Raw genomic sequence first — 11477 nt, forward strand, 5'->3', positions numbered from 1 at the left:
CTGACACGCATGTCTTGAGTCCCTGCATTGCACAGAGGATGTTGGCAGAGCTTGTGACTCCTCATCTTGGTGTCTAAGCTTGATTTAATACAAAGGATATCCATTTTTCTGTATTCCAGGGGCCATTTGATCACTGTAATATTTCGGTAGGGATATCTTGTCTACTTTGCTGCTTGGTCTGGCCAAGTGGATGAGACTAGAATTTTCAGGTACTGTGTATGTTTTTTTTTTTTCCTGAGAGAAAGGTTTGAACGAGCACTGTAATCAACGACACTGGTGTTGCTATACTGGGACTGTTGCATGGCTGTCAAAGCCACTTCTGCAATCTACTTTAAGGAGTGTACTGGGAGGTGAAAGGAGCACAGGTTTAGAAAACCCCATCCCATTTGCTTCTGGGACTTCATAACCCATGGTTGTACAGCAACTCTAACCAATATAGCCCTGGCTAGCCACACTGGGGCAAAGTGTTTTGTGGTACCAGATAGAAAAGTTTGCAGAATTGAAGCATGCTATAAAGAAAGTGTGAAAATTTAGGAAGATGCATTAAGGAAATATTGATGGGGGAAGACTAAATGACTGAATGAAACTGCTTCATTCCGAAATAATGTGCTATCCTTAAGTCATGCTGCTGTGAAATACTTAATGCAAACAGACTTTGTGAGAATTTACTTTAGAGCTTGCATTCAAAAGAAGGAAGGAGGTAAGAAGCTACAGAACTTACTTAAAATGTTTTTGGGGTAGGAGATTTTGTTTTAGTTTGAATGGAAAAAGTGCTGTCTTGTATTTATTTGATCATTTTTAATGTGAAATTATTTCTAAAGAAATGCTAATAGTGCACTTGATCTGTGAGATGAAGACTTTGACCAGTAGCGTAAGGCACGTCCTGGCACTCAAAGAGCACTGTGTTTGTGTGTTTGCTACGTAAAGTGTTACTGCCGGTGAAGGCTTTGTGTATTCTTATACCTTCAGATATGAGATTTTCTCCCTTGGTTAGTTTAAACCACCACTTTTTGATGAAAATGATTCAGAGGTACTGGGTGTTCTGATCCCATCTCAAAGCTGTATTAAGCTATAATTTGTGCGTGAAGAGTGCTGCCTGCTAATAGCAGGGGTCTCCTTTGAGTTTCCCTGGGTGCAGCTGCTGAGGTGGAAGGGAGACTGACAGCAAGTCCTGGCAAAGCTTGGTCTGGCAGGAGGAAAGGGCAGTGCCCACTGGACGGGTCTGCACCTGAACCTCAGTGTGACTTCTGAGCACGTTCTCCCATTTTTACTGTTAAAGTCTGGTATTTTAAGCTATTGTTTGTGGAAGGAGGTTTTTTTTTTGTTTGTTTTGTTTCATTTTCTGTGGCTGCCTGGGAAGACAGCGTTCACCTGGTAGTTTATTTGCTCATTGGATTAGTTTAGAGGAAGTATAGATGGGTACCTCTGAACCCACTCATCGGCACTTGCCAAGGAGGGACTTTGTTGGCCCCTTGGATGCCCACGCAGCTTTTTTGTGATGGAATTTATTTGCTGTGCTTCTGCTCCAGTTTGGGACTGAGCTGAACACTAACATGACCTTTTTTATGAAAAGCAAGGGAACCCACAGGAGGTTATAGCTGGGCAATTAGCTCTTCAAAACCAAACCAGTGTGTGCCTTGCACGTTACAAAAGGCAGAGCAATTAAGCCTGCGGGTCCAGGCCAGACCTGATTAGTCTCATTCTGCAAACCCGTGGGCTGTCCATTCCATCCCCTTGGTGGAATTCCATCCCCTCTGCTGCTGCATTGCCTTCCATCTCTGCTTGTCCTCCTATGGTGAGGGGAAGGAGAGGCTGTTGCAGGGAAATTATAAAGATATTGCAAGATATCTTTTTTTCTTTTCGTCCCTATTAACTGGATAGTGGCTTAGGACTGTAATGAACCTCTGAGCTTCTGCAATGGAGATGGTCTGTGAGAAGGAACTGAAACACAACTGTGCCACTGTGAGCAAGGAGAAACTGAGCAGACACTGCTCTGAACGTCCTAGCTTTAGCTGCCAATGGGGTGAATAAATGCAGCTCCTTACAGCATCCTGACGGCAGTGCTGGTATGGATAAGCAGCACAAAGCCTCTTCCACTTTGACTGATGCTTGCCATACACTTAGAAGTTCAGGGCACTGTGTTATCCCGCTAACATCATTATAAGATGGTACAAAGAGAATTAAATAATGATGTAATCCTAATACAGAGATGTGGTCACTCCAGTGTCTTTGTGCTTTGTGGATAGAAATCCCTGTATTTACATTTGTTATTAGATTGATAGATTTTTTCCATTGTAACGTTTCTGCATTTACTGACTGTTCTTTTGAAGGAAAGTTTTTTTTTTTTTTTTTTTTTTTTTTTTTTTTTTTTGATAAACTGGAAAAAAAATTCTGTCTTTGTGTCTTTGTAGATTAACATGTCATATGGGAAGAAAAATCTGAAGAGGCAGAGCTAACGCTCTTTCTTGGGCTATTTGATACATTACATGTTAGTGCCCTGCAGAACAGTTTTTAGCACGTGCTTTAGTGAAACCGTTAACATTAGGGATGGAGCAAATTTTAGCAATCTTTTTATTGAAGTAAGGCTAGGAAACTACCTCTCGGAGAAGGCAGATCAGCAGAGAAAGGGGTTTTATGTTATGAAATAGTTAATGATGACAGGACCAGGCTCAACTGTAAGATTTAGCCTGCACATGGGCAAGGCACACCTGCTTTGCAGTCCTTGTGTGTGCCTGTGTTCCTTCTGTTGTTACCTATCTGAGTAACATTGTGCAAATCAATGTTTTTTGGGGTCCTGCGATTACCAGTAATGAACTGGGGCGACGTTGTGTCCGCTCTGCTGTTATTTGATCAAGGCTGGTGAGAATCTAGCATACTTGAAAATCCTACGTGCTGCTTGTGGACATCCCTTGGCTGGCTGGGCATGGGATTATCCAGTTGTTGAGCTGGTGTCTGTTGGGATTCAATTAGCACCAGGCTCTGCTTATCAACAAGAGTCCTCAAAAGACACTGGATGGATTACCCTAGGGCTCTGCAAAAACCTCCACTTCGGGGCTAACAGTGGTTAAACTGTCCCTACTGCGTGGTCAGGCAAGGAAATGTTTAACAAGACTTAAAGGAAAGATGCTGATGAAAACTGAAAGTGTATGTAGGTCTGGCATTTGGGTTGGCATCACGGATCTCTGGTGTTACTGGGTTGAGGGAGTAAAAATAACGTTGAGGGAATGGCGTGGGGAGTTTGTCATGATGTAAGCAAATGTGACTGCTGGATCCCTCAGATGAGGGAGGATGGAGCTGAATATTCACCAGAACTTAAAGTAAGTTGAATGCATTTTTTTTTTTAATTTTTTTTTTTTTTTTACATAGTTTCTCATGAACATTTCCTGGTATGCAGCGAAGAAAAGTAATCGGTTTCTGACACTGTGGGAAGCCGGGATCCTACCATAGGGAAACAGAATGAGCACAAACCTGCATCAGGTGAACCCTCACCGAGTCTGGCTGGTGGCATGTGCCTCCTTGGGGTCGTTGTTGGTTTGTTACCTTCTTGAAAAGTAATAGCAAAATCACGCAGCAGTTTGATTTGTGTACCAACAAGGATTTGCCCTATGAATAGCAACTTGGAAGCTTTGTAAAACTCTGTCAATGGGGAATAAAGAAGCTTTTTGTATGTGTGTAAACTACAATATAATAGTAATAGCTTCTTTGCACTTTCCCTTACCTTACTAGGACATCAGGTGCCCCGTGTATTTTGGGCATTGTGTATTTCAAACCCGAATGGACTGTGCTCTGAAATTCTTTGGACTTACTGGATTTCCCTCCTGACTTCTCCTTTTCCACTTGTTTCCAAAAAATGCTCACTGCAAATTTATTGAAATGGAAATTGTATACGAGTATAAGCAGAGAGCATATTTCTTGCAGCTTTTTCTCAAATTCAACATTTTCTGAAATCCACTTTATCTGTGCTTTGTTTCCCCGTGCTGCGTGTAGCAGTAGCTGCGAGGAGTAGCTGCGAGCCTTTGCTTCTTGCAGGGTTGTGTGAGCAGGATGTGATTCACCTGATTACATCTTTTTCTTAAAGGAAATTGAATGCAATCCTACCCCCCACATTTTGAATGATCACTGAGTCTTGAGTCACTTGTTCTCCTTTTCTAAATGGAGAAGCCAGGATCCCTGCTGCTTTCCATTCGCTGTCTGGTTGTTTGCAGGCTGAGATCTTTGCTGTAAACCCCTGTAGACATTCAGCCTGCTGTGCTCCTGACATCTGTAAGACAGCCCCTAGGTAATGGCCATGGCTAGGTTCAAATCAGATAAAATCCTCTCTCCTTTGAACAGACAGGAGGGCTCCTGCTGGCTATGGGATTGCACCTGGTGCCTCCCCAAGTTCTCTTCAGGCTCTCTGTGTACAGCAGCTCTTGCACCTCAAAGGGGTAGAAATAGAGGAGGATAAAGCTAAATGATGCTAGGGGAATAGGCCAGGGGAATATCTAAGCAATGCAGGGTTTGTTCCTTCGGGCAGAGCTTGTGGTTGTAGCAAGGCTGTGTTACACAGCAGGAGTTGACTCTTCCTCTTCTTGGGGCACACCTGTGGGGCGGCGGTGGTGGGAGGTGACTGGGGACATAGCACTGGGGACACGGGACACAGGGAGAGGGCTGCAGGCTGTCAGAAGGGATAGACAGGAAAGGAAGGGAGGGGATGGTGTCCTCTGCATTAGGGAAGGAATTGATTTTGAAGAGTTGCCTTTGAGAAACAGCCATGTAAAGGTTGAGAGCTGGTGGGTGAGAGTTAATAAAGGACAGCTTGTCCTTTACTGGGGGGTCTGCTGCAGGCCACCTGGTCAAGGGGATGAAGAAGAACTCTTGTGTAGATAATGATAGGACAAAAGGGAATGGTTTAAAATGGAGGAAATCTTTCCCTTGGAGGATGGTAAGGCACGGGAACAGGTTGCCCAGAGAGGTTGTGGATGCCCCATCCCTGGAGGTGTTTAAGACCAGGTTAAGTGAGGCCCTGGGCAACCTGATCTAGTGGGTGGTGTCCCTGCCCATGGCAGTGGGGTTGGAACTGGGTGATTGTTGAGGTCCCTTCCAACACAGGCCTTTCTATGATTTTATGATTCTGCCTCTTTACGGGTCAGTGGTGTGTAAGTAGGAGAAAGAAGCTTTGAGCTGTGTTTGGGGGTGAAAAAAATGCATTGGGGCAAATCCTATGATGCAGAACCCTTCCTGACTTTGTTAACACGTGGTGTTGTGATGTGTCTGAGGGAAACAGTTTTGCAGTAGTGCTTGATGTTGTGTTTTCACTATGGCTGTGTTTTCTCCTTACTCTCCCCACTGTTCTTCTCATTCCCCAAATCATTTTGCAGGAGATTTTTCCTGGTCACTCAAGTGACCTTAGCCAAGCTGCTTCCTTTCTTTGTGCTTTAGTTTCCCCAGCTGTAAAATGAGGATAAAGAGACCTGCTTTCCTTTGTCAAGCACTTAGTGATGTGTTTATGAAACGTGCTATTAAAAGGCTTTCTATGTATAACTTCTATACAAATAGCAGTTGTCCAAGTTTATTTGAATTACTATATTAAAGTCTGAGGTTCTGGACATCCTTTTGTTTTTGAAAGAGGATGTTATTTATGCAGTAAAAATGCTCAGAATATGAATCTATTGATTGTTGCTGATAAGTTTATGGGTATTAAAGCATTAAATACAATCACTGCCTGTTATCAGCCGTTCTGGTGCCTTTGGAAGCTGCAAGTGGTTTGCATAGGTAGGCCCCCTGATTACTTCGGAGCGATCAATAAAAGGTTTTCAGCAGAGGCTTTTATTGCCACGTGGTTAAAATGTTCTTCCTGTGTATCCTGTCCATGATGACTTCAGCTCTAGGAGAAAGCTCTAACAATCCCTTTGTGAGGTAACTGGATTACACAAATACTCGGGCATTATATTGAGGTAGATGCTGCCACTTTGGTTTTTAACTCCCTTCTATCACCCGACTGTGCTGCCTTGCACTGGGAGGGTTTTCTTGCTTGATCCTGGAGTTACAGTCATGAAATATCTCAAAATACTCCCATTTGAATTTAGGATTTCATTACCCACCGACAGTACAGTGGCATACATAGCTTGTCTTTGTGAGTGGCTGAGCAGCAGCTTGCCTTTTGTTTTGCAGACAGTTTCCATCCTGGAGCAGAGGCTGACGCTTACAGAGGACAAGCTGAAGGAGTGCCTGGAGAACCAGCAGAAAATCATTCAGAACAAAGTGAACTGATTTTGTGAGAAAGGAGCAGAGATGGAGGTTCTTGGAGGTTTGCAGTGGTTTGTGTTCTTAAAAGACTGTGTGTGACTTTAACGATTTTGAGCTCAGTCAAATTTTAATTGATATGTACAGTTATTGTATCTGTAAATACAAAACTTTGTTACTTTACTAGAATAAAAGGAAGATTTTATTTGTAAGAGTGGACAATGATTGTGATTTCTTGTGTTTTTCAGATTCTGTAACAACTAGCTAGAAAGGCTGCATCTGTTCTGCCTTAGCTGCTGCTGAGTTAACCTTAAAATGTTTAAGCGTCCTAGAGTTGTCAAATGTCTGGCCTGGGCCATTAGGCTTGTTGCTGGCTGTATGTTGCAAGAGCTCCCAGGATATCCTGGCCAGTGGGAGTTCACCTCTGTTCTCAGGTCAGAGCAAGCATGTGATATCCTAGTGCAACTCGCACCTGCACAAGGATCTGTCCCACCAAGTCCCAAATGGTGCCTGGCAAATCTGACAAAGTGGATCAGATCCTGGATTTGTGCAGAGGCTTTTCCAGTAGAAGGATTTAACCTGCTCCCTCATGCAGCGCGTGAAAAATGGTTTGCTGAGCTGAGGCTGGAGGAAAGGTCCTAGCTCTACTAGATCAGATTGCAGAGTGGATTGCCAAGCAGCTTTTGCTTTGTATTTGTCCACTTAAATTAAAGGCAGGGAGAGAAAAAGCAACCAAATAGCAGCATGCTTGCTGCAGTCATAAACCTGCCCTCTTCTCACACTGGACTGCCTTTAATTTTCAATCATTTTGCAGATGTTTTTGCAGTCGAATAGCTCATCACTCACACCTATGCTGTCACCCTGCTCCTCGCATCACACCTCTAAGACTTCAAGGCTTTAGCAGGTGTTCAATATGTAGCTGCACAAGAATTTGGACTTCTGGGAGATCCTGTTCTCCAACACCTCTTCTGCTAACATGCACTGGAGATCTCCTTTCTCGTAATAATCTACTACGTACATTCCTGAAGAAATGAGCTGTGGGAACATGAGCATTTCAGGGTTAATGAAGCCCTCCTCCTTTACCATCTTTCTGACCTCTTAAAAGAGGGAATTTGCCTCAATCCCTGCCCTTGGCTGTCCCACTTGCACAGCATTCGCCAGTGCTTCCATCTCCAGATGTGCCATGGGCATTTCAGATGCTTGCTGGAGACCTGGCTGGCATTCTTATTTCACACAGGGCTTAGCAAGTCTTAAGGCCAAGCCTGATTTTTTTTTTTTTTTTTTTTTTGCACCTGTTCCTGTTGGAGGCTGTGTCCGCCTGTAATGAATCCGGACGGTGTTAATCTTCTTGTCCCATCTGGATGAAGCTGTTTGCATTCCCTTGTCATCACTGGGAAGCCTCTGATCTCCTTCCATTCTGGTACTTTCCACCTCTCTAAGAACCCCTCGTTGGCATCATCACAATATTTCACTCTTTTTCATCTGCAGGAAGATGAGGGCTTTCTCATTTCCATGCTTATTGGGTGGATTATAGAGCTGAGTTTCTCTCTGCTCCACCACAGACTGTTTGTTTTCTGTCTCTAAGCTCCCACTCTGATAAATTATTATTTTCTCTTAGATTACGCTAATGGAATCAATTCAGTGAAATTCTTCCATGCTCTTGCTATAAGCTTTCAGAGGCTTTCTGTTGAGAGACTGATGACATTTTCATTGAAATGAACTGATGTCGTGACAGGACGGGTGGGAAGGAGGGGATTCAGAGGTGCACATGGCCAGTTTTCTGCTAGAAGGAGGCCATTCTGCCACTGAAGCAATGACAAAAATGAGTTGTCAGAGTCTACTTTATCAGTCTGATCCCCAGAGTTGTGGGCTGACTTTTTGGGGTGGGGGTGGGGAGGGGAGAAGAGAACTTAAGCTGTTCCAAGTCATCAGTTTTCAAACTTCACTTCTTTTCCTTTTAATTTGTAATCTCTAATGTCTTAGAGACCACAGAAGCAATTTGCCATTCTCCCTAAAATACTATATGCAATACAAATGACTTGGGCACATTTGATAAAGATGCTTTTTTCCTTTCAGATGTTCTGAGTGAATCCATTTGAAAGATAATTGTGCTTGTAATATAGAAGATGCTCAGGTGCTGAAGGGCAAGCTAATGAGATGCAGTGAGGGTTGCTTTTCTGTACTCAGCTTCATAAAAGCACTCATTTGATCAATGCAATCTATTCTTGTGAAAGTAACCCACAGTGGGTGGGCATGGGGAGCTGGAAGAGGGAATCTAACAAACTTAATGTGATTTAGGTAGCAAGAGGGGTAATACGGAGGGAATTTCTTCTGACAGTTCTCTCCATCTCAATCATTTTGTTTTCCCACATCTCAGCAATGTGCTCTCTTTCCCCTCATTACAGCCTCTTACCTTGAGTGGGATTTCAGGACTTAAAATGCACCAGCACTTTTAAAGAGAGGGTACTGCTTAAGAAGCAAGCAAGGTGCAGAAAGCACGACACTTTAAATTATAATTCTCACCCTTTAACATTGAGCAACAACCTCAGAAATGTCTGAGGAGCCATCATGTCCTTATGTTCCATGCTCAACTCCATCTATGAAGCACCATGTTTCTCATGCAGTGAGGACAGGACAGCATCCATACTGGAGGTTTGAATCTACCTTTGGTTTTACACTCATGATTTTTGACTTGGAAACATCTACAGCAGTTGATTTGGGAAGCGGATCACTCAGGGAGCAGTGGATCAGCTGAGCAAGGAGGAGCATGCACGTATCTGGTCCAACATCACTCCTACACAATGCACGGATATAACTTACCTTGAAAACTGCTTGTGGTGAGCTCTGCGTGAGGAGGCTATAAAGAGTTAAAGATTTTGTTTTGGATCTCCAAGGCACACTGGAAGCCAAGTTCTTAAAAAAGTAGTTTAATTTGTTGCCATTATATTTGCCAGATGTATGACCTCACTCAACTTTTAGCAACGGTTCTTTGTGCCCAGAATGGCCCCCTGGGGAAGCAGGCTGTGCCTGAAGGCTGCTGCAAATGGCTTTTTGGCTGCTACGAGCATGGAGCATGTTAAACATAACCGTGATATGCGAAAAAGTAAGAATCCTCAAGCACTGCCCACTTTCCTTCCTGTCTGGGAGCTGGAATTGGACAGATACTGCAGTTTAGTTCATAACTGAATAAGCAAAAGCAGCAGAGCACTGTGGTATTGGCTCTTCTGGCTGGGAAGTGAAAAGGCCAGGAGAATCCTCTGCCTGCATAACAGTACACGTGTCTGCCAACTAACTAGAAAATAAAATCCATCTATGATCAAAGTAGCCAGGCTTAAACTAGCCAGCCTCTTGGTATGGAACACTTATTATCTCATGGCTTTGAAGATCTACTCTTGAGCAAAATGTTTCCTGAAACGCAAGTGACTAGGAGGGGAGGAAAACAAATCATTTGCAGAGGTTTCTTGCTTGTGATGTGGAAGTGGAGCTACATTTCTTCCCTTGCTTTTAGAAATGGTTCATCTCCCAGTACAGTGCAAGTTCTCAAATTGTGCAACCTGATCAGCGGTAGCTTCGAGAAGGAAATGCGATGGGAAGAATGTTCACCTATTGATGCTCATCTGTGTACTGGGTTTGGCCTGCTTTTGGAAGTTTTACATGTGTCTCTGGGAAAGCTGGGATCTTTGTCCAGCTCTGCAAGAGAACCAGCATCGCAGGCAAACATCATTCTTCAATCCAAGAACAACTGGGGATGTTCTGGCAGAGGGTATTTCATTGCCTGTTTAGCAGCAGCTGAGACAGCCTGGTTGACCACTCTTTGAGACCATTAATTTGCCATCTGTGAGGAAGTCTTTTCTCACTGACTACCTCTAGGTTTTTATCCTCACTCCAGCCTTTCCCCCTCAATACCCCAATACAGCTGGAACCTCACTGCTATGTTGTCACCAAACAGGCTAAATGGGTATGGTGACCCCGTGCCAAAAACCTGTCACGTCTATTTTTCACCATTTCTGCTCCCTGCAGGCATCTTCTACACAGCCAGTAACTTGCTGCTGTCCTTTGGACCCCCATCAAGCCGAGGATATGGTCATGTTCTGCGTGCTGTGAGGCTTTCAGACAGCCATCGGGATGGTTTTGCAGCAGATGCCCAACACGTAGTAGCACAAAAGCTGATCCCACTGACTCTGAGAGCTTGCTGCTGTGCAGCGTGTGCAGTTGGTGGCAGCTGCTCTTTCAGCTGATGAAAGGGTTAAGCTGAGCAGTTGCCTGGATGGAGCTCTTGAATTGCTTCACTTCCCTTTATCCACTCCCTCTATGAGTATTTATGTAGCAGCTGTCTGGGAGCTGTTCCACCCAGACTTCCCCTCGTGTGGGCCTACAAAAACACACTGTTTTGGGCAAAGTTTCCATTGTCACCTTTACACAGGCCAGCTGAAAGTCAGAGCCAGCCTTTGGTGCTTGAAACACGCAAATCGTCTGAATGGAGGAGAAACTTCCCTGCTCCGCTGAAACAGGCAGATTTTGCGGGCCCTCTCAGCTTTTGAGGGTGCTGAGCACCATCAGGTCCTGCAAGGAGGAGAAACTCCTTGTAACGTGATAAGGGTGGGGGGGTGGTTGTTGCTTCTCCCCTTCTGTGAATCCACTCTGCCACGTGTAGCTGCTTGGTCCGTGCAGTCAGGAAGGCTGCCTCAGGGGTTAGCAGCCAGATGGTTTTCATCCCGTGAAAGCCTAGAAATATCCTTTTTCCTTCCATCTCCTCCGAAAGACTGTGGTTGCTTCAGAGGACGTTGTTGCTTTCGTCCTGGGGCAATAGACGTGTCTTCCTTTATCAGTGTCCTCTGATGCAGGCATGTGGCCGGGGAAGGCTCTTGCTGCACGTTGGGCTCACCAGGTAAGAGCTTTCTCCAGGAATCAGGGACTAACACTGCCCTGGTCTCTTGCGAGCAGGCAGTGCAGCCAAGATAGGGGTGCCGGTGCCGTTGTGCAAGCTCTGAATGCTGTTCCCAAGCACTAATTGTGGCTGAGGCAGACGTGTGTGACAGCTCATCACCTACTAATCGGTGGCCCAGGAGCAGAGGAAACTCAGCAGAGCCCGCGGGTCCGCTGGCTCCTGCTGCGGTTGAAAGTTTCATCTGGCTTAATCACAGATCCTTGGATAGATGTGGGGAAAGAGAGGTCAGGCTTTGGTTTTGCAGCTGTGCACCAGTTTCACTTCTGTGGCATTTCGTCCTTCTTGCATCTGCCGGTGGTGGTGG

At 44.7% G+C, this 11477-nt stretch overlaps 1 protein-coding gene across 1 annotated transcript in view; it reads left to right on the plus strand.

Moving 5' to 3' along the window:
- Positions 1-6418, plus strand: part of POC1A (POC1 centriolar protein A) — a 54854-nt gene extending 48436 nt beyond the window's left edge. The window contains exon 11 of the mRNA XM_032194445.1: positions 6154-6418. Within this exon, the coding sequence (XP_032050336.1) occupies positions 6154-6252 (99 nt within the window). The 3' untranslated portion in view covers positions 6253-6418. The remainder of the gene's footprint in view (positions 1-6153) is intronic.
- Positions 6419-11477: the final 5059 nt, after the last annotated feature.

The sequence above is a fragment of the Aythya fuligula genome, chromosome 10, assembly GCF_009819795.1.
Source record: "Aythya fuligula isolate bAytFul2 chromosome 10, bAytFul2.pri, whole genome shotgun sequence".
In the NCBI taxonomy this organism is placed as follows: Eukaryota; Metazoa; Chordata; class Aves; order Anseriformes; family Anatidae; genus Aythya; species Aythya fuligula.